The 23,802-nt window shown below is 48.8% G+C and overlaps 1 protein-coding gene across 1 annotated transcript in view; it reads right to left on the bottom strand.

Moving 5' to 3' along the window:
* Positions 1–23,170, bottom strand: part of LOC134983430 (zinc finger protein Xfin-like) — a gene marked incomplete at its 3' end in the record, with an annotated part of 183,717 nt that extends 160,547 nt beyond the window's left edge. The window contains exons 1-6 of the mRNA XM_063949110.1: positions 22,906–23,170; positions 19,538–19,686; positions 15,875–16,066; positions 14,834–14,912; positions 14,618–14,715; positions 14,021–14,519 (exon numbers count right to left, since the gene is read on the bottom strand). Coding sequence (XP_063805180.1) covers positions 14,021–14,519; positions 14,618–14,715; positions 14,834–14,912; positions 15,875–16,066; positions 19,538–19,615 — 946 coding nt within the window. The remainder of the gene's footprint in view (positions 1–14,020; positions 14,520–14,617; positions 14,716–14,833; positions 14,913–15,874; positions 16,067–19,537; positions 19,687–22,905) is intronic.
* Between the last annotated feature and the right edge of the window lie 632 nt (positions 23,171–23,802).

Raw genomic sequence — 23,802 nt, 5'->3', positions numbered from 1 at the left:
TGCCTACCATCCTGCGGTGCAGCCTGACTCTGCAGTCCTCCGTGGCTGATCCAGTTTCCAGCTATTGCATCTGCTTCCAGCAATATCCACTATCACCGGTAATCATCCTTCAACTCCTCTATTTCCACGCTCCCTAGCATCTTACTATATTCACTCCGTGTTTCATCACCTGGCTGGTTCCACCCAGCATTCATTCAGTGACTTTATCATCTGGCTGATTCCATTCCACATTCACTCCGTGTTTCATCACCTGGCTGGTTCCACCCAGCATTCATTCAGTGGCTTTACCATCTGGCTGATTCCATTCCGCATCCACTCCGTGTCTTACCACCTGGCTGGTTCTATCCAGCAAATACAACAGCTGATTCAAGTTACCAACTTCATCTGTTCCATCTACTGGCATGTTCCTTGGATATCTTCACTACTACAGCCAGGCCTGGTAAGGTTATTCCATCTAAGGACTTTAACAGCTGTTCTTACCTACCAGTGTCCTGTGTAACCATTTCATGGTCAGAATACTCCAGGAATCATATTAATTATCATTGCCATTATTTATCTTATATGCTGTTTGTTTACACGGAGTCTGTTAATAAGCTTTTATTTTGACTTTTACCTGGTTGTCATGGTCACACCTTCGGGTTTCATTTAACACTTACATGTCCAGGGGTCTGATTAAACCTCCCCGGTTTAAGTTCCTCTCAGCCCCTACAACTGAGGCTTTCTCCTGCCAGCCAAAACCCTCAGTTGTGACAGTAAGCACTGACCATATGAATCAAGCCGGAGACCAGGATCAAGCGGCTAGGCAGATGCAAGAACTGGCAGCCCGACTTGAACATCAGGAGGCTGCACAAGGCCATATCATCTGCTGTCTCCAGGATCTCTCTACGCGGCTGGATGGGATTCAAACGACCCTCCGTGAACCTGACACGTCCGGTGCGTCCACCACAGTGACACCAGCTGTAACCCCACCCACTTTGCCCATTTCCATTCCACGTCTTCATCTACCAACGTCAGCAAAATTTGACGGATCTCCAAGGTCCTGCAGGGGATTTCTCAACCAATGCGAAATCCATTTTGAGCTTCAACCTGGCAATTTCCCCAGTGACCGTACTAAAATTGCCTATATCATCTCCCTTCTCAGCGGCTCAGCCCTTGACTGGGTATCACCTTTATGGGAGAAGTCTGATCCCCTGCTGTCCTCCTATACTGACTTTGTGGCAACATTCAGGCGCATCTTCGACCGGGTAACCTCTGCTTCATCTGAGATTCTCCGTTTACGCCAGGGAACACGTACTGTGGGACAGTATTTAATACAGTTCCCAATCCTGGCATCCGAACTGGTATGGAACGACGAGGCCCTGTATGCTGCATTCTGGCATGGCTTATCTGAGCGCATCAAGGATGAGTTAGCTACCAGAGACTTGCCCTCTAAGTTGGATGAGCTAATTTCATTATGCACTAAGGTTGATCTACGGTTCAGCGAAAGAGCAATTGAGCGAGTAAGGTCATCCACTCCAAAATCTTCTGCTCCTCCTCCTCGTTAACCATCTCCGTCCGAAGATGAGCCCATGCAAATTGGTCATTCCCGTCTATCCCCTGCTGAGCGCCGAAGACGTCTTTCCGAGTTCCTCTGTCTCTACTGTGCAGCTCCGTCTCACGCAATCAATGCCTGTCCCAAACGTCCGGGACTTCAAGTCCTAGCTCGCCAAGGAGAGGGCCGGCTAGGAGTAATGCTCTCCTCTCCATCCCCTTGTGATTGTAATCTCCCAGTCTCGCTTCAAATTGCTCAACGTTACAGGAACGTCATTGCCCTCCTTGATTCCGGAGCAGCTGGGAATTTCATAACCGAAGCTTATGTTAAACGGTGGTCCCTACGCACCGAGAGACTTCCTTCGTCCATCTCCTTAACTGCCGTGGATGGCAGCAAGATTTTTGATGGTTATTTCTCTAAGGACTTTACCAGTTTGTCTGAGAGTGGGAGTTCTTCATGCAGAATTTATTTCCTTCCTAGTGATTCCAAGAGCCACACATCCAGTGGTTTTGGGCCTTCCATGGCTCCGCCTCCACAATCCATCAATTGACTGGACGACTACGCAGATACTAGCATGGGGTCCCTCCTGTGCTGAGACCTGTTTGTCCAAAGTGCTTCCTGTTTGTTCTTCTCTCCCCAGGTCGTCTGATGTCCCACCTCTTCCATATCAAGACTACACGGACGTGTTCAGTAAAGCCTTTGCTGATATCCTTCCTCCTCATAGAGAATGGGACTGCCCAATTGATCTCATTCCAGGGAAGGTTCCACCTCGAGGCCGAACTTACCCGTTGTCTCTGCCTGAGATGCACTCCATGGAGGAGTACATCAAAGAGAACCTGGCGAAAGGTTTCATCCGACCTTCTTTTTCTCCAGCTGGCGCAGGCTTCTTCTTCGTTAAGAAGAAAGACGGTGGTCTGCGACCATGCATCGACTACAGAGGTCTGAATGACATTACCATCAAGAACCGGTATCCTTTACCCTTGATTACAGAACTCTTCGATTGAGTCAGCGGAGCAACCATCTTTACAAAGTTGGATTTGAGGGGTGTCTACAATCTCATCTGGATCCGTGAGGGCGACGAGTGGAAAACCGCCTTTAACACCCTTGATGGACATTATGAGTACCTCGTCATGCCCTTCGGATTGAGAAACGCTCCAGCTGTCTTCCAGCACTTCGTCAATGAGATCTTCAGAGACATCTTATACCGCCATGTCGTGGTATATCTAGACAATATCCTCATCTTTGCCAATAATGTAGAGGAACATCGTTACTGGGTAAAGGAGGTTCTGTCCTGTCTCCGAGTCAATCATCTCTAATGCAAATTGGAGAAATGTGTTTTTGAAGTTAAATCCATTCCGTTTCTAGGTTACATTGTGTCCGGTTCCGGACTAGAGATGGATCCTGAGAAACTACAAGCAATCCAGAATTGGCCGATACCCTTAACCCTCAAAGGGGTCCAGAGGTTCTTAGGGTTCGCCAATTATTACAGAAAGTTTATACGAAACTTTTCCACCATTGTGGCGCCAATCACTGCATTAACTAAGAAGGGTGCTAACCCGTCCAAGTGGTCTGAAGAAGCTACGCAAGCTTTTCATTTTTTAAAGCAACGTTTCATCTCTGCACCAGTTCTGAAACAGCTCGACATCAACTCTCCTTTCATCCTAGAGGTGGATGCCTCCTCCGTTGGAGTAGGAGCGGTGTTATCCCAGTGGGCTAAAGATGGCCATCTACATCCTTGCAGTTTCTTCTCCCGGAAGTTCTCCCCAGCTGAGCGCAACTATGCCATTGGCGACCAGGAGTTGCTAGCCATCAAGCTCGCTCTAGAGGAGTGGAGATATCTGTTGGAGGGAGCTTCTCATTCAATCACTATACTTACCGACCACAAGAATCTTCTATACCTGAAAGGCGCACAATGTCTTAACCCTCATCCGGCCAGATGGGCACTTTTCTTTTCCAGGTTCGTCTTTAAACTTCAGTTCTGTCCGGGCTCTCAGAATCGCAAGGCCGATGCCCTTTCCCGCTCTTGGGAGCAAGAAAACGAGTCAGAGTCTTCAGATAAGCATCTTATTATTAATCCGTTGGCATTCTCCACGGTGAGGATGGACTCTACGCCCCCACCAGGGAAAAGTTTTGTGAAGCCGGTGTTGAGGAAGAAGCTCATGCATTGAGCCCATGCTTCCCGTTTTGCCGGACATACAGGCATTCAGAAAACCCTCGAGTTTATCTCTAGGTCCTACTGGTGGCCAACTCTGAAGAAGGATGTCAAGGAGTTTATTGCCCAAAGTGTGCCCAACACAAAGTTCCCTGCCAGTCTCCTGCGGGGCAACTGGTTCCATTATCTGTTCCCAGTCGACCGTGGACCCATTTGTCGATGGACTTTGTCTCAGCTCTGCCTATATGCAACAAGTTTAATACCATCTGGGTGGTAGTTGACCGGTTCACCAAGATGGCACATTTCATACCCCTCACCGGTCTTCCGTCAGCTTCCAAGTTGGCTCAAGTGTTTATCCAAGAGATCTTCCGACTTCACGGTCTTCCTGAAGAGATCATCTCTGATCGTGGAGTACAATTCGTAGCCAAATTCTGGCGAAGTTTGTGTCAAGCCCTCCAAGTCAAGTTAAAGTTTTCTACAGCTTACCATCCTCAGACCAATGGTCAAACCGAGAGGGTGAAACAGGACTTGGAGGCCTTCCTCGTTCCAGCTCCTGTCTCCAGCATCCACTAAAGAGACCCGCACCTGCTTTCCATCCTGCGGTGCAGCCTGACTCTGCAGTCCCCCGTGGCTGATCCAGTTTCCAGCTATTTCATCTGCTTCCAGCAGTATCCACTACCACCAGTAATCATCCTTCAACTCCTCTGTTTCTATGCTCCCTAGCATCTTACTATATTCACTCCGTGTTTCATCACCTGGCTGGTTCCACCCAGCATTCATTCAGTGACTTTATCATCTGGCTGATTCCATTCCGCATCCACTCCGTGTCTTACCACCTGGCTGGTTCCACCCAGCATTCATTCAGTGGCTTTACCATCTGGCTGATTCCATTCCGCATCCACTCCGTGTCTTACCACCTGGCTGGTTCCATCCAGCAATTACAACAGCTGATTCAAGTTACCAACTTCATCTGTTCCATCTACTGGCATGTTCCTTGGATATCTTCACTACTACAGCCAGGCCTGGTAAGGTTACTCCATCTAAGGACTTTAACAGCTGTTCTTACCTACCAGTGTCCTGTGTAACCATTTCATGATCAGAGTGCTCCAGGAATCTTATTATTAAATATTATTTATCATTGCCATTATTTATCTTGAATGCTGTTTGTTTACACGGAGTCTGTTAATAAACTTTTATTTTGACTTTTACCTGGTTGTCATGGTCACACCTTCGGGTTTCATTTAACACTTACATTTCAAGGGGTCTGATTAAACCTCCCCGGTTTAAGTTCCTCTCAGCCCCTACAACTGAGGCTTTCTCCTGCCAGCCAAAACCCTCAGTTGTGACATGAAGTAGAGAGAATTTTTAGTACTGTATACCCTGCCTTCAGAGAGCGGGATACAAGGAGACTCGCCACACTTCCATATCCAAGCAAATACGCTCGTAAGACGCTGAGTGGATTCAGACGCTACTGATGTACACTACCGCTCTTATATAACTGATACAGTCGCTCCTGCGGACACGGACGCTCAGCGACTTCCACGTGTATGCAGACGCTAAGGCCTGCAACTCGGTCTAGGCGGGATCTCTAGTGTACACAACCGCAGCGTCTAAGTTGCGACCGAGTACCCTCGTGGTAGCGTCTGAGCCGGAAGTGAGGTCATTCAGTTCATGAAACGAGAGACGCACGGAAACTTGTCATGAACTAGGAGGAGGGGTGGCCAGGAGAGCGTCTGAATCCCCCTGTTGACTTAAACCCTAAGGATCGCGACCTCTACCTAGTCCTGGCGCCCATGATCCCTAGAGCGTAGCGCTGTCGCACTCAAGATGTTCGGCGCATCAACACACTATTTGTAGTCTCCACCAAATTCAGCGTAGCTGTGTCCTGACCCCTCTAGTAAGCGGAAGTCCATAGACTCACCGTCTCCCCATGCTCCGGCCACAGCCTGGTTACGTCTGCTGGACCTGCTAGAACATCCGACACAGACGCCCGTCGAGAGAGCACTAATACCCGAAGGTAAGCTCTGTTGCGACCCGGTGAGGAGTTGTTGGAGCGACTCTTTCTAGCATGCGTTTAAGACGCTATTAACAAAAGTCGCTTAAAAAAACATAGTAAGTCTATAAAAATTAAATAATAAAAGCTTGAGGCTATTCTCACAGCAGCTCTGTGACCATGCGGCTTCCTGCCGCACCAAGCAAAAAACTGATCTGACTGAGACAGTGGGTGGGACTATATGGTGAAGGCCCCGATGCATCCTGGGAGGCTAGAAAGATTGTGACCGTGTTGGTGCCATTTCCGCTGTCCCTCAACCATATCACAATGTTATCCTGTGGACCCAGCCAGAGAAAGTCACAGTTTGTACAATGCAGAGGTTATTACTGACAATAATACTGCACTGGACTAGCTTATACTGCTAAATAGTTAATAGATATAACAGTACACAGTAAGAACTGGATGTATATCACAGGGTAATTGTACTATAAAACACTGACTAAATGCACTCTTTCTTAACTATCATAGTCTAAAAAGGCAGGTAGAATACTTAAATGTCATGTAAAGGCACAGCGCTGACAACCAGGCGGCTTTACATAGGAGGATTTGCCCTAGCATTCCCAGGAACAGTGAGCTGAGAGAAATGGCGCCGCAGACACTGACAGGGAGTGAGGGAGAGACAGATATGCAGCTCGAGGGTGGGAACACTTGCTGGAAATGGCGCCCTGGGGCTGGGGGAGGGGCTTCAGGTCTAAGCCTTATCCCCGCTGCTGGCAAAACCACCGGGTACTGTGGGCGATATAAAAACTGGTTTAGAGAGAAAATCTGACCTGCGCCCATGCCCTGGTGATCTAGTGGGATCGCCTGTACTGTCAAAGTGTCCACCGCCAGCGCGCACGGCCCGCCTCCCACTGACCGCGCCGGATCGCGATAAAGACAGGGTCCCGCAAGCGAGACCCACTTACCACCTCCCGAAGCGCGGCCACGTGATCCTGGAGAGCCCCAGCTGTGTGTGTCTAACGTGAAGAAGACCGGAGCCTCTGCTGTAAGTACCCGGCAACCAAGGCTCGGGAGTGTACAGCACCGCTGGGGAGAGCTGGAGCTGCAGCAGTGAATGTCACAAGACATTTACCACCGCTGCTGCCCTTGAAGTCTTCATAAAAAGCTTTTCTTAGGGCTGCTTGGAGCAACCCCGCTGTTAAGTGCCTGCTTACTGCAGCACAAACTTACAAAACTGAGCTCCTGTGCTGGGAGGCGGGGTTATAGAGGAGGCGGTGCTGTGCATTCTGGGAACAGTCAAAGCTTTGAGCCTGTTGGTGCCTCAGATCAAGAGCCTACTCTACACCCCATTGTCCAATCCTTGTGGAGCACAGTGTACCCCGCAGCTGAAATCCTGTTTTCTCATACATACCAAAGCTCCAGTACGGGCGGGAGAGTGCGGATGACCCTGCAGCACCGATTGACCGAACTTGAGGTCTTCATCGGCCAAGGTGTCAAACTTGTAGAATTTAGCAAATGTGTTTGACCCTGACCAAGTAGCTGCTTGATAAAGTTGCAATGCTGAGACCCCCCGGGCAGCCGCCCAGGAGGAGCCCACCTTCCTAGTAGAATGGGCCTTCACCAACTTCGGTAACGGCAATCCAGACGTAGAATGAGCTTGCTGAATCGTACCTCTGATCCAGTGTGCAATAGTCTGCTTGGAAGTAGGACACCCAATTTTGTTGGGAGCATACAAGGACAAACAAAGACTCTGTTTTCCGTATTCTAGCTGTTCTAGCGACATAAATCTTCAAAGCCCTAACCACATCTAGAGACTTTGACTCAGTGAACGTGTCAGGAATTACTGGCACCACAATAGGTTGGTTTATGTGGAAAGATCAAACCACCTTTGGAAGAAAATGTTAACGAGTTCTCAACTCTGCCCTATCTTCATGGAAGATCAGGTAAGGGCTCTTGTGAGATAAGGCCCCCAATTCAGACACCCGCCGTGCGGATGCCAATGCCAAAAGCATCACCACTTTCCAAATGAGAAACTTCTACTCTATCTCTTGTAGAGGCTCAAACCAATCCGATTGAAGGAACTGCAACACCACATTAAGGTCCCATGGTGCCACTGGAGGCACAAATGGAGGCTGGATGTGCAGAACCCCTTTCACGAAGGTCTGAACTTCTGGAAGAAAGGCCAATTGTTTTTGGAAGAATACTGACAAGGCCGAAATCTGGGCCTTGATTGATCCCATTCGGAGGCCCGCCTCCACACCAGCCTGCAGAAAATGGAGAAAATGTCCCAAATGGAACTCTTCCATAGGAGCCTTCTTGGATTCACACCAAGATACATATTTTCTCAAAATACGGTGGTAATGTTTCAACGTTACTCCTTTCCTGGCCTGAATAAGAGTGGGGATGACTTCCTTGGGAATACCCTTTCGGGCTAGGATTCGCCGCTCAACAGCCATGCCGTCAAACGTAGCCTCGGTAAGTCTTGATACACGCACGGCCCCTGCCGTAACAGGTCCTAGCGAAGAGGAATAGGATCTTCTATGAGCTACTCCTGAAGATCTGGGCACCAAGCCCTCCTTGGCCCTTTTGGGATCAGCGGAAGTGGAAGGAAGACATACACTGACCGGAAAACCCACTGGGCCACTAGCGCATCCACCGCTAATGCTTGAGGTTCTCTCGACCTGGAACAATATCTCTGAAGCTTCTTGTTGAGACGAGATGCCATCATGTCTACTTGAGGAACTCCCCAAAGACTTGTCACCTCTTCGAAGACTTCTTGGTGGAGAACCCACTCTCCTGGATGGAGATCATGTCTGCTGAGGAAGTCTGCTTCCCAGTTGTCTACTCCCGGAATGAAAATTGCTGACATAGCCTTTAGATGTCTTTCTGCCCAGAGGAGGATCTTTGTCACCTCTGCCATTGCCGCTCTGCTTTTCGTTACACCCTGCCTGTTTATGTACGCGACTGCTGTTACATTGTCCGACTGGATCTGCATGGGATGATCTTGAAGATGTACCGCTTGTTGAAAGCCGTTGTAAATGGCTCTCAATTCCAGCACGTTTATGTGAAGGCAGGCTTCCTGACTAGACCATTTCCCTTGGAAGCTTTCTCCCTGAGTGAATGCTCCCCAGCCTCGGAGACTTGCATCCGTGGTCACCAGGAGCCAGTCCTGAATCCCGAATCTGCGTACCTCCAGTAGGTGAGAGCTGTGTAACCACCACAGGAGTGAAATCCTAGCTTTTGACGACAGGATTATCTTTCGGTGCATGTGTAGGTGGGAACCCGACCACTTGTCCAACAGGTCCTACTGGAAAACTCTGGCATGGAACCTGCCAAACTGTATGGCCTCGTAGGCCGCCACCATTTTCCCCAACAACCGAATGCACTGATGGATCGACACACTTGTTTCGAAAGGGCTTTCTACGTAATCTCCTGTTGTACTGTCATACTAACCTACAGTTTCTTAGGTCTTTAAATTGCAGACGTTATAGAGAATGAAGATACACAGACATTTTCACCAGAGAATTTTAGTATAATTTAATTTTTCTCCAGACGAAAGATCCGCTATAAATGGGATATTAACTAGGCTTTTTTAGTGATCACCTGCTGCCCAGGAGCCTTACCGGCCCGTTCCTCTAGCCAGGGGCAAAAACGGACCGTTCCTCCTGCCAGGGACAAAACCGGACCCCATGCTCTAGCCCAGAGGCAAAACCATAATGATCCTCTAGCCAGGGGCAGAACCGGACCGTTCCTCTAGCCAGGGGCAAAACCGGACCGATGCTCTAGCCCAGGGGCAAAACTGGACCGATCCTCTAGCCCAGGGGCAAAACCGGACCGATCCTCTAGCCCAGGGGCAAAACCGGACCGATCCTCTAGCCAAGAGACGTAACTGGACCGATCCTCTAGCCAAGGGGTGTAACCAGACCATTCTTCTATCAAGGGGTCTATCCCTCTTTACATGATCTCCACTCTGTATAACAGGGATTGTCTAGATACCTTCTCCAGGACATCTGTACAGAATATCACTCCCCATAATCAATCTGTTTGCTCATGAAGTATGAACTTTTTTATCTATGAGGTCTCTACTTGCAGACATACTAGGAATGGAGTACCTATATTAAGGAATGAAGACCATCCTGTCACATACACTTCCCATTACTCTGCTTTAGAAAATAAGACCTATTAAGAGGTTCCAATTCTTAATTAAAGCATGGTCCACTGAATCCAGTGACCTCCTATTATGCATTACTCATCCATGTGCTGAAGACCAATGTCACGGCCTACTCGAAAAAGGAGACTGGCGTTCTAGGGCAGAGAGTTAAGTTCTCAGCTTGCCTTCTTATTGCCGAGACTCAACACCATGTTAGTTACAGAAAACAAATCCTACCTGACCTCAGTGACATGATAAGAAGACTATGGGATTAATATGGGCTGATGGCTCCTGATGTATGAGATATACCAGAGAGTGTGGGGAGGAGACTGGTCAGATCTCTGGGCTGGTAACACACAGTGACATGATGTGAAGGGGGAGAGCAGGAGTATAATAGGGGCTGATGGCTCCTGATGTGTGAGATACACCAGAGAGTGTGGGGAGGAGACTGGTCAGATCTCTGGGCTGGTAACACAGTGACATGATGTGAGGGAGAGAGCAGGAGTATAATAGGGGCTGATGGCTCCTGATGTATGAGATATGCCAGAGAGTGTGGGGAGGAGACTGGTCAGATCTCTGGGCTGGTAACACAGTGACATTATGTGAAGGGGAGAGTAGGAGTATAATAGGGGTTGAAGGCTCCTGATGTATGAGATACACCAAAGAGTGTGGGGAGGAGACTGTTCAGATCTCTGGGCTGGTAACACACAGTGACATGATGTGAGGCGGAGAGCAGGAGTATAATAGGGGCTGATGGCTCCTGATGTACAATATAGCCCAGAGAGTGTGGAGAAGAGACTGGTCAGATCTCTGGGCTGGTAACACACAGTGACATGATGTGAGGGTGAGAGCAGGAGTATAATAGGGGCTGATGTCTCCTGATGTATAAGATACACCAGAGAGTGTTGGGAGGAGACTGGTCAGATCTCTGGGCTGGTAACACACAGTGACATGATGTGAGGGGTGGAGAGCAGGAGTATAATAGGGGCTGATGTCTCCTGATGTATAAGATACACCAGAGAGAGTGGGGAGGAGACTGGTCAGATTTCTGGGCTGGTAACACACAGTGACATGATGTGAGAGGTGGAGAGCAGGAGTATAATAGGGGGTGATGTCTCCTGATGTATGAGATACACCAGAGAGTGTGGGGAGGAGACTGGTCAGATCTCTGGGCTGGTAGCACACAGTGACATGATGTGAGGGGAGACAGGAGTATAATAGGGGCTGATGTCTGCTGATGTATGAGATACACCAGAGAAAGCGGGGTGGAGACTGGTCAGATCTCTGGGCTGGTAACACACAGTGACATGATGTGAGGGGGAGAGCAGGAGTATAATAGGGGCTGATGTCTCCTGATGTATAAGATACACCAGAGAGTGTGGGGAGGAGACTGGTCAGATCTCTGGGCTGTAACACACATTGACATGATGTAAGGGGTAGAGCAGGAGTATAATAGGGGCTTAAGTCTTCTGATGTATGAGATACACCAGAGAGTGTGGGGAGGAGACTGGTCAGATCTCTGGGCTGGTCAGTGGCATGATGTGAGGGGAGAGCAGGAGTATAATAGGGGCTGATGTCTCCTGATGTATAAGATACACCAGAGAGTGTGGGGAGGAGACTGGTCAGATCTCTGGGCTGTAACACACATTGACATGATGTAAGGGGTAGAGCAGGAGTATAATAGGGGCTTAAGTCTTCTGATGTATGAGATACACCAGAGAGTGTGGGGAGGAGACTGGTCAGATCTCTGGGCTGGTAACACACAGACATGATGTGAGGCGGAGAGCTGGAGTATAATAGGGGCTGATGGCTACTGATGTACAATACACCCCAGAGAGTGTGGGGAGGAGACTGGTCAGATCTCTGGGCTGGTAACACACAGTGACATGATGTGAGGCGGAGAGCAGGAGTATAATAGGGGCTGATGGCTCCTGATGTACAATATACCCCAGAGAGTGTGGGGAAGAGACTGGTCAGATCTCTGGGCTGGTAACACACAGTGACATGATGTGAGGGTGAGAGCAGGAGTATACTAGGGGCTGATGTCTCCTGATGTATAAGATACACCAGAGAGAGTGGGGAGGAGACTGGTCAGATTTCTGGGCTGGTAACACACAGTGACATGATGTGAGGGGTGGAGAGCAGGAGTATAATGGGGGGTGATGTCTCCTGATGTATGAGATACACCAGAGAGTGTGGGGAGGAGACTGGTCAGATCTCTGGGCTGGTAACACAGTGACATGATGTGAGGGGGAGAGCAGGAGTATAATAGGGGCTGATGTCTCCTGATGTATGAGAAACACCAGAGAGAGTGGGGAGGAGACCGGTCAGATCTCTGGGCTGGTAGCACACAGTGACATGATGTGAGGGGGAGAGCAGAAGTATAATAGGGGCTGATGTCTGCTGATGTATGAGATACACCAGAGAAAGTGGGGTGGAGACTGGTCAGATCTCTGGGCTGGTAACACAGTGACATGATGTGAGGGGGAGAGATGGAGTATAATAGGGGCTGATGGCTCCTGATGTTCAATATACCCCAGAGAGTGTGGGGAAGAGACTGGTCAGATCTCTGGGCTGGTAAAACACAGTGACATGATGTGAGGGGGAGAGCAGGAGTATAATACGGGCTGATGTCTCCTGATGTGTAAGATACACCAGAGAGTGTGGGGAGGAGACTGGTCAGATCTCTGGGCTGGTAAAACACAGTGACATGATGTGAGGGGGAGAGCAGGAGTATAATAGGGGCTGATGGCTCCTGATGTACAATATACCCCAGAGAGTGTGGGGAAGAGACTGGTCAGATCTCTGGGCTGGTAAAACACAGTGACATGATGTGAGGGGGAGAGCAGGAGTATAATAGGGGCTGATGTCTCCTGATGTATAAGATACACCAGAGAGTGTGGGGAGGAGACTGGTCAGATCTCTGGGCTGGTAAAACACAGTGACATGATGTGAGGGGGTCGAGCAGGAGTATAATAGGGGCTGATGTCTCCTGATGTATAAGATACACCAGAGAGTGTGGGGAGGAGACTGGTCAGATCTCTGGGCTGGTAACACACAGTGACATGATGTGAGGGGGAGAGCAGGAGAATAATAGGGGCTGATGTCTCCTGATGTATGAGATACACCAGAGAGTGTGGGGAGGAGACTGGTCAGATCTCTGGGCTGGTAACACACAGTGACATGATGTGAGGGGTGGAGAGCAGGAGTATAATAGGGGCTGATGTCTCCTGATGTATAAGATACACCAGAGAGTGTGGGGAGGAGACTGGTCAGATCTCTGGGCTGGTAACACACAGTGACATGATGTGAGGGGGAGAGCAGGAGAATAATAGGGGCTGATGTCTCCTGATGTATGAGATACACCAGAGAGTGTGGGGAGGAGACTGGTCAGATCTCTGGGCTGGTAACACACTGTGACATGATGTGAGGGGTGGAGAGCAGGAGTATAATAGGGGCTGGTGTCTCCTGATGTATAAGATACACCAGAGAGTGTGGGGAGGAGACTGGTCAGATCTCTGGGCTGGTAACACACAGTGACATGATGTGAGGGGGAGAGCAGGAGAATAATAGGGGCTGATGTCTCCTGATGTATGAGATACACCAGAGAGTGTGGGGAGGAGACCGGTCAGATCTCTGGGCTGGTAGCACACAGTGACATGATGTGAGGGGTAGAGCAGGAGTATAATAGGGGCTGATGTCTCCTGATGTATAAGATACACCAGAGAGTGTGGGGAGGAGACTGGTCAGATCTCTGGGCTGGTAACACACAGTGACATGATGTGAGGGGGAGAGCAGGAGAATAATAGGGGCTGATGGCTCCTGATGTATGAGATACACCAGAGAGTGTGGGGAGGAGACTGGTCAGATCTCTGGGCTGTTAACACACAGTGACATGATGTGAGGGGTGGAGAGCAGGAGTATAATAGGGGCTGATGTCTCCTGATGTATAAGATACACCAGAGAGTGTGGGGAGGAGACTGGCCAGATCTCTGGGCTGGTAACACACAGTGACATGATGTGAGGGGAGAGCAGGAGTATAATAGGAGCTGATGTCTCCTGACTCCACACTGGGAAAAAACAAATTCCTCATTAGTCTGTACTGACAGAGGAGGGTGTAGGATAAGAGATTGCTGTAGTGACTGAGGAAGGAGAATATGTGACACTTTCCTGTAATAAGTGTTTATTACTCACCTGTGCTGATATCTGTAGGGATCTCCTTCTCCTTAGACGGCTGATCACCCCTCACATATGTATCTTCTTCTCCCTCTATATCTTCTGCCTTTATATCAGTCACATACGTCTCTTCTTCTCCCTCTATATCTTCTGCCTTTATATCAGTCACATACGTCTCTTCTTCTCCCTCTGTATCTTCTACCTTTATATCAGTCACATACGTCTCTTCTTCTTCCTCAGTATCTTCTGTCTCTATATCAGTCACATACGTCTCTTCTTCTCCCTCTATATCTTCTGCCTTTATATCAGTCACATACGTCTCTTCTTCTTCCTCAGTATCTTCTGTCTCTATATCAGTCACATACGTCTCTTCTTCTCCCTCTATATCTTCTGCCTTTATATCAGTCACATACGTCTCTTCTTCTCCCTCTATATCTTCTGCCTTTATATCAGTCACATACGTCTCTTCTTCTCCCTCTGTATCTTTGATTTTAATATTATTTAATTGGGCTTCACCCTATGTAAACAAGACAAATATAATGACACACAGCTCCTCTACAGATCATACAGTGACAGTCACTTTGGTTTATTGGGGAGACCCTATAGCCCACCTACCTGATCCTCCTGTGGGATCCTGTGATTCTCCTCTGTACAATCCTGGGAATACAGAGGACGGGGACATCTCTCTGGGGTATCTCTGTTACTGGGCCCATCTGTAGGAGACACACAGTGACTGAGTACATTGTATATATGTGATTATCAGGTGATGTGTATATATAGGGGGCCCCATACCTGCTCTCCCCTGTACAATACATGACAGTCTCCTCTTACCCAGTGATGTGAGGGGCCGGTGATTCTCCATCATCACGTCCTTGTACAGACCCCTGTGTTCCTCTATATACTCCCCCTCCTGCATGGAGACATAGACAGTGACATCATGACACAGAGTGATACAGTCATCACCCAGACACGTCCCCTGATGTTACTGTATAATGTCCCATTCCCAGCAGTCACATCTCCAGTCATCACCCAGACACATCCCCTGGTGTTACTGTATAATGTCCTATTCTCGGCAGTCATCTCTCCAGTCATCACCCAGACACGTCCCCTGGTGTTACTGTATAATTTCCCATTCCCAGCGGTCACCTCTCCAGTCATCACCGATACACATCCCCTGGTGTTACTGTATAATGTCCCATTCCCAGCAGTCACTTCTCCAGTCATCACCCAGACACATCCCCTGGTGTTACTGTATAATGCCCCATTCCCAGCAGCCACCTCTCCAGTCATCACCCAGACACGTCCCCCGGTGTTACTGTATAATGCCCCATTCCCAGCAGTCACCTCTCCAGTCATCACACAGACACATCCCCTGGTGTTACTGTATAATGCCCCATTCCCAGCAGTCACTTCTCCAGTCATCACCCAGACACATCCCCTGGTGTTACTGTATAATGCCCCATTCCCAGCAGCCACCTCTCCAGTCATCACCCAGACACGTCCCCCGGTGTTACTGTATAATGCCCCATTCCCAGCAGTCACCTCTCCAGTCATCACACAGACACATCCCCTGGTGTTACTGTATAATGCCCCATTCCCAGCAGTCACCTCTCCAGTCATCACCCAGACACATCCCCTGGTGTTACTGTATAATGCCCCATTCCCAGCAGTAACCTCTCCAGTCATCACCCGGACACATCCCCTGGTGTTACTGTATAATGTTCCATTCCCAGCAGTCACCTCTCCAGTCATCACCCAGACACATACCTTGGTGTTACTGTATAATGCCCCATTCCCAGCAGTCACTTCTCCAGTCATCACCCAGACACCCCCCCTGGTGTTACTGTATAATGCCCCATTCCCAGCAGTCACCTCTCCAGTCAGCAGCTGAATGATCTTGTTGGTGAGTTCCAGGATCTTTTGGTCACTGTGTCTCTCATGTATTAGTGAGTCAGGTGGAGGCACCGTGATTGGGCTCTGGGTTCTACTCAGTCGTCCTGACACACGGGGATGGCTGTTGAGTATCTCACACTCACTGGATGTCTTCTTCACTACTGTGTAATCCTGTGTAATGGAGGAGACATCAAATATCAATATATACACTGCCAGAGCCCCCCCATCACCTCCCCAGTCCTGTCCCTGTATTATTACTATAGATATAAGTGAAGTCACTGTGACACTCCCAGATCCCCTCACCTCCCCAGTCATGTCCCTGTATTATTACTATAGCTATAACTGATGTCACTCTGATGCTCCCAGATCCCCTCACCTCCCCAGTTATGTCCCTGTATTATTACTATAGATATAAGTGACATCACTGTACCACTCCCAGGTCACTTTACCTCCCCAGTCATGTCCTTGTATTATTACTATAGATATGTGACTTCACAGTGACGCTCCCAGATCCCCTCACCTCCCCAGTCATGTTCTCGTATTATTACAAAAGATATGTGATGTCACAGTGACAATCCCAGATCCCCTCACCTCCCGTCATGTCCCTGTATTATTACTATAGATATAAGTGATGTCACTGAGATGCTCCCAGATCCCCTCACCTCCCCAGTCATGTCACCGTATTATTACTATAGATATATGTGATGTCACTGTGACACTTCCAGATCCCCTCACCTCCCCAGTCATGTCCCTGTATTATTAATATAAATAAAAGTGATGTCACTGTAGTGCACCCAGAACCCCTCGCCTCTCCAGTCATGTTCCTTTATTAGTACGATAGATATGTGAGGTCACAGTGATGCTCCAAGTTCTCCTCACCTCCCCAGTCATGTCCCTGTATTATTACTTTAGATATAAGTGATGTAACTGTAACACGCCCAGATCCCCACACCTTCCCAGTCATGTCCCTGTAATATTACTATAGCTATAGGTTACATCATAGTGACGCTTCCATATCCCCTCACCTCCCCAGTCATGTCCCTGTATTATTACTATAGATATTAGTGATGTCACTGTGACGCTCCCAGATCCCCTCACCTCCCCAGTCATGTCCCTGTATTATTACTAGAGATATATGTGATGTCAATGTGACACTCCCAGATCCCCTCACCTCCCCAGTAATATACCTGTATTATTACTATAGATATAAGCAATGTCACAGTGAGGCTGCCAGATCCCCTTACTTCCCAATTCAGGTCCCTGAATTATTACTATAGATATAAGTGATGTTATTGTGACACTTCCAGATCCCCTCACCTCCCCAATCATATACCTGTATTACTATAGATATAAGTGATGTTACTGTGCCAGTCCCAGATCCCCTCACCACCCCCAGTCATGTCCCTGTATTAGTACGATAAATATGTGATGTCACTGTGATGCTCCCAGATCACCTCACCTCCAGTTATGTCCCTTTATTATTACTATAGATATAAGTGATGTCACTGTGACGCTCCCAGATCTCCTCATCTCCCCAGTCATGTCCCTATTTTATTACTATAGATAAAAGTGATGTCACAGTGATGCTCCCAGATCCCCTCACCTCCCCAGTCATGTCCCTGTATTATTACAATAGATATCAGATCACAATGATGCTCCCAGATCCTCTCACCTCCCCAGTCATGTCCCTCTATTATGACTATAGATATTAGTGATGTCACTGTGACGCTCCCAGATCCCCTCACCTCCCCAGTCATGTCCCTGTATTATTACTAGAGATATATGTGCTGTCACTGTGACACTTCCAGATCCAGTCATGTCCCTGTATTATTACTAGAGATATATGATGTCACTGTGACACTTACAGATCCCCTCAACTCCCCAGGCATGTCCCTGTATTATTACAGGAGATATATGTGATGTCACTGTGACGCTCCCAGATCCCCTCACCTCCCGAGTCATGTCCTTGTATTATTACTATAGATATAAGTGATGTCACTGTGATGCTCCCAGATCCCCTCACCTCCCCAGTCATGTCCCTGTGTTATTACTAGAGATATATGTGATGTCACTGTGACACTTCCAGATCAAGTCATGTCCCTGTATTATTACTAGAGATATATGATGTCACTGTGACACTTACAGATCCCCTCAACTCCCCAGGCATGTCCCTGTATTATTACAGGAGATATATGTGATGTCACTGTGACACTTCCAGATCCCCTAACATCGCCACTCATGTCCCTGTATTATTACTATAGATATAAGTGATGTTACTGTGACACTCCCAGATTCCCTCACCTCCCCGTCATATACCTGTATTATTACTATAAATATAAGTGATGTTACTGTGACAGTCCCAGATCCCCTCCCCCAGTCATGTCCCTGTATTATTACTATAGATAAGTGACGTCACTGTGCCTCTCCTAGATCCCCTCACCTCCCCAGTCATGTCCCTGTATTGCTATAGATATTAGTGATGTCACTGTGACACTCCCAGATCCTCTCACCTCCCCAGTCACATATGTATTATTAATATAGATATAAGGTCACAGTGGCGCTCCCAGATTCACTCACCTCCACAGTCATGTCCCTTTATTATTACTATAGATATAAGTGATGTCACTGTGACATTCCCAGATCCCCTCACCTAACCAGTCATATACCTGTATTATTACTATAGATAACAGTGACATCACTGTGATGCTCCCAGATCCCCACATCTTCCCAGTCATGTCTCTGTTTTATTACTATAGATTTAAGTGATGTCACTGTGACACTCCCAGATCCAGTCATGTCCCTGTATTATTACTAGATATATATGATGCCACTGTGACACTTGCAGATCCCCTCAACTCCCCAGGCATGTCCCTGTATTATTACAGGAGATATATGTGATCTCACTGTGACACTTCCAGATCCCCTAACATCCCCAGTCATGTCCCTGTATTATTACTATAGATATAAGTGATGTCACTGTGACGCTCCCAGATCTCCTCATCTCCCCAGTCATGTCCCTGTTTTATTACTATAGATTTAAGGGATGTCACTGTGACACTCCCAGTACCCCTCACGTCTACAGTCATGTCCCTGTTTTATTACTATAGATAAAAGTGATGTCACAGTGATGCTCCCAGATCCCCTCACCTCCCCAGTCATGTCCCTGTATTATTACTATAGATATAAGGTCACAATGATGCTCCCAGATCCTCTCACCTCCCCAGTCATGTCCCTCTATTATTATTATAGATATAAGTGATGTCACTGTAGCGCTCCCAGAATCCCTCACCTCCCCAGTCATGTCCCTGAGTTATTACTATAGATATAAGGTCACAGTGATGTTCCCATATCCTATCACCTCCCCATTCATGTCCCTGTATTATTACTATAGATATAAGTGCTGTCACTGTGACACTCCCACATCCTCTCCCCTCTCCAATCATGTCCCTATATTATTACTATAGATATAAGGTCACAGTGATGTTCCCATATCCTATCACCTCCCCATTCATGTCCCTGTATTATTACTATAGATATAAGTGCTGTCACTGTGACACTCCCACATCCTCTCACCTCCCCAGTCATGTCCCTGTATTATTACTATAGATATAAGGTTGCTGTGATGCTCCCAGATCCACTCACCTCCCCAGTAAGCAGGTAGATGATCTCCAGGGTGATTTTTATTATCCTCTCAGTCCTGTGACTACTGTCCTTGTCCATCCTCGGTCAATCAGAGAGAATGCAGAACGTGTGATGTGTAATAAAGACTCCGTTCCTCACAGCTAGAGTTCCTTGGAATAAATATAATACATAAAAGATATTGCACATGTAACATAGTAAATGTGGAATAGAGTGGTCATTTAATCTCCTATTTCCCCACAACCATAGAGTCCTGGTCAGTGTCTCAGAGGTTCCTGTGACCCAGCCCCATAAGGCTGTACTGCATAGTGGGCCTGATCTAGAGTGTAGCGCTATTGTGAGTAGAGTCACAATGAACTGATGTGCAGTACATTGTGAAGGGACAGGGACTCCTGGAAAGGCGGCCGGAGACAGGCAAGGGGTGGCAGGGGACAGGCAGGGGGAAGGCGGCAGGAGACAGGCAGGGGAAAAGCGGCAGGAGACAGGCAGGGGAAAGGCGGCAGGAGACAGGCAGGGGAAAGGCGGCAGGAGACAGACAGGGGAAAGGCGGCAGGAGACAGACAGGGGAAAGGCGTCAGGAGACAGACAGGGGAAAGGCGGCAGGAGACAGACAGGGGAAAGGCGTCAGGAGACAGACAGGGGAAAGGCGGAAGGAGACAGACAGGGGAAAGGCAGCCGGAGACAGACAGGGCGGCAGGAGACAGATAGGAGAAAGGCGGCAGGAGACAGATAGGGGAAAGGCGGCAGGAGACAGACAGGGGGAAGGCAGCCGGAGACAGACAGGGGGAAGGCAGCCGGAGACAGACAGGGGAAAGGCGGTAGGAGACAGGCAGGGGAAAGGCGGCAGGAGACAGACAGGGGAAAGGCGGCAGGAGACAGACAGGGGAAAGCCGGCAGGAGACAGACAGGGAAAGGCGGCAGGAGACAGACAGGGGGAAGGCAGCCGGAGACAGACAGGGAAAGGCAGCAGGAGACAGACAGGGAAAGGCAGCCGGAGACCGACAGGGGAGCAGCCGTATCGAGTAACATGAGATGGGGCTCGGACGGGGTCACCAGCAGCAGCCACGAGCGGGGTACAGTGCCAGCTGCCTGCAGGCTATAACCCGGCCCTCCCATACCAGAGGCTCCTGCCATGCTACACCCGCAGCCCCCTGCCTCCTACCCACACCCTCTGCAGCCTAGGAAGGATGAGCTGCTGGGAGCCCCCTGAGGCGGATGAGTAAGGAAGCCCCAGGAGGAGTAAGTGCCGCTCTCTCTGTGCCTGCTTCTAGATGCTGCCCTCCCCTACTTGCTGCATAGGTTTGTTGGCGCTGGGCAGGTCTGTGATGGTATACACCTCAGGATTAGCAGCCACCTGGAGAGGGGTAGCCGGCCTCCTCAAACAGAGACAAATGTGGGGAATACCAGGGAGGCGCTCTATCCAAATGATGCAGCCAAAACATAATTAAAAACACTGTTTATTACACACAAGAGCGGGTCTGCAGTATCAACTTTGTGCCGCAAGGACTACCAACACTGGTGCAGTGACTACTGACCACCATCACATCTATACACATGTAACTCACTTTGTTGTTACACCGGAACTAAGCGGATGGACAATTACCATATAACGGTCATTCTGGTTCAGGACACATTCCTGTATGAACCATATCAGCTGGAGGATTTCTTCTCACTCACACTGTGCGCTGCTCATTTACTATAAGAGACTGACAAAACCTCTGAGAGTCTCCTATGTAGAAGGATCAGCGTTTTCCTTTTACATTGATTTTATCAGTGATACCTTTGTGTATACTCATTGTGTATTTCATTTATACCAGAGATATCATATACCTCAGGGTAACACCCATTAGTATATGTTTTGCTCTATATTACTGTTTATATTGTTTTTATGTTTTGGCTGCGTCATTTGGATAGAGCGCTACCTGGTATTCCCACATTTGCACACAGCACGGGGCACAGTAACAGCCCGGCTGCCGGCACGTATACAAAATAATAGGATCCCTATAGAATAATAGTAAACGCCAGGCACAGCTGCTGCAGAAACTCTTGTTACATACATGACGTCAGTCTCTTCTGATACTGGCATTATATAATACAACCCGGTGTCTCTACAGCAGATGGCCGTCGTTATACGTGTGGCGCCCTCCTAGCGGACATTTCACATTTTGCACCATTATAGTGATGTGACTGCTGGGGGGGACGGCAATGAGGGGCTCAGCCTGCAGCTGTCACACTGCCAGTGGTGTAGTAATGCTCTGCAGCTGTCACACTGCCAGTGGTGTAGTAATGCTCTGCAGCTGTCACACTGCCAGTGGTGTAGTAATGCTCTGCAGCTGTCACACTGCCAGTGGTGTAGTAATGCTCTGCAGCTGTCACACTGTCAGTGGTGTAGTAATGCTCTGCAGCCAGTGGTGTAGTAATGCTCTGCAGATGTCACACTGCCAGTGGTGTAGTAATGCTCTGCAGCTGTCACACTGCCAGTGGTGTAGTAATGCTCTGCAGCTGTCACACTGCCAGTGGTGTAGTAATGCTCTGCAGCTGTCACACTGCCAGTGGTGTAGTAATACTCTGCAGCTGTCACACTGCCAGTGGTGTAGTAATACTCTGCAGCTGTCACACTGCCAGTGGTGTAGTAATACTCTGCAGCTGTCACACAGCCAGTGGTGTAGTAATACTCTGCAGCTGTCACACTGCTAGTGGTGTAGTAATGCTCTGCAGCTGACATAACAACAACAACAACAACAGGACACCACAGGCTGCTCCCCATGTATAATATTAGCAATAACAGGACACCACAGGCTGCTCCACCTGTATAATAATAACAGGACACCACAGGCTGCTCCACCTGTATAATAATAACAGGACACCACAGGCTGCTCCCCATGTATAATATTAGCAATAACAGGACACCACCATCACTGAAAATAAAAAACCTAAAACTAAACTTTTCACTAAGCCCCTAGTGTGCACCCTTCTCGTTCGGGCACAAAAATCTAACTGAGGCTTGGAGGAGGGTCATAGGGGGAGGAGCCAGTGCACACCAGATGGTCCTAAAGCTTTCTTTAGATGTGCCCAGTCTCCTGCGGAGCCGCTAATCCCCATGGTCCTTACGGAGTTCCAGCATCCACTAGGACGTCAGAGAAAATAACAGGACACCACAGACTGCTCCTCCTGTATAATAATAATAATAATAATAATAATAACAATAGGACACCACAGGCTGCTCCTCCTGTATAATAACAATAACAGGACACCACAGGCTGCTCCCACTGTATATTAATAACAACAAGACACCACAGGCTGCTCCCCCTGTGTAATAATAATAATAGGACACCACATGCTGCTCCCCCTGTATAGTAAGACGCCATTACCTGATCTCCACGGACACTGGGAGGCTGCAGCAGGGTAGATGCTAGAATCAAGTGGGCTAAGGGACCTTTTCCATTTGGGGGAGGAGTTACGACACAAGGGGGAGGAGCTACGCCAGCGGGATAGTTCCTCTACTGTCCACGCCACCAACTATTACCTTTAGTAATTAGGTGGTGAGCGAAGCGGAGCGGAGCGAGCCACCGTGCCCGAAGCGTGGCGAGCGAAGCGAGCCCGCGAGGGTACTTTTCGGGTACCCTGTTCGCCCGTAGCTCCTCCCCTGGTGACGTAGCTCCTCCCCTCAAAACGTCACAAGGTCCCTTCAGCCCCTCCGATATAGAACCAACCCTGCAGCAGTCGATGAAAACTCACTTCCTGAATGTGGAACGCACAGTCCGGAAATAAGGTGGAACGCAAAGTCCGGAAGTAAAGAGTGATTGGCACAAGCTGATTCCTAGTGACTGGTTCCTCAACCTCCTACACCCCGCCCTCTGTAATGACTATTACCACACATGTCTTCAGTGCAGGAGGCCGGCGGCCATTTTCTTGTAGACCAGTCCGGCTGCAGCAATAGGTTCCCTGGCCGTGTAGTGACGTCTGGAGCGGCGGCCATTTTCCCCTGGTCTGAGCTCCGCCTTCCTTCTATCATTCCCACAAGGCAGCAGGAGCAGAGAGCAGCCATTGCTGTGTCTGGCAGCAGGTAATGATATTATTATTATTATTCTATAGGCTGAGCAGCTCTGGTGTCAGGTTCTGTACTACAGGGGGAGCAGCCTCTGGTGCCTTGTTATAGTGCAGCTGGAGCAGCCTCTGGTGCTGCATTATCCCTGTACAGGTGGCTGACACTCTAGTGTCCTATTACTGTAATACAGGTGGCGCAGACCCCGCCGTTACCGTCATAC

The sequence above is a fragment of the Pseudophryne corroboree genome (genome assembly GCF_028390025.1).
Source record: "Pseudophryne corroboree isolate aPseCor3 chromosome 3 unlocalized genomic scaffold, aPseCor3.hap2 SUPER_3_unloc_15, whole genome shotgun sequence".
Classification (NCBI taxonomy): Eukaryota; Metazoa; Chordata; class Amphibia; order Anura; family Myobatrachidae; genus Pseudophryne; species Pseudophryne corroboree.
Note: the sequence above shows the minus strand (reverse complement) of the source record. Positions and strands in the feature narration are given on the sequence as shown.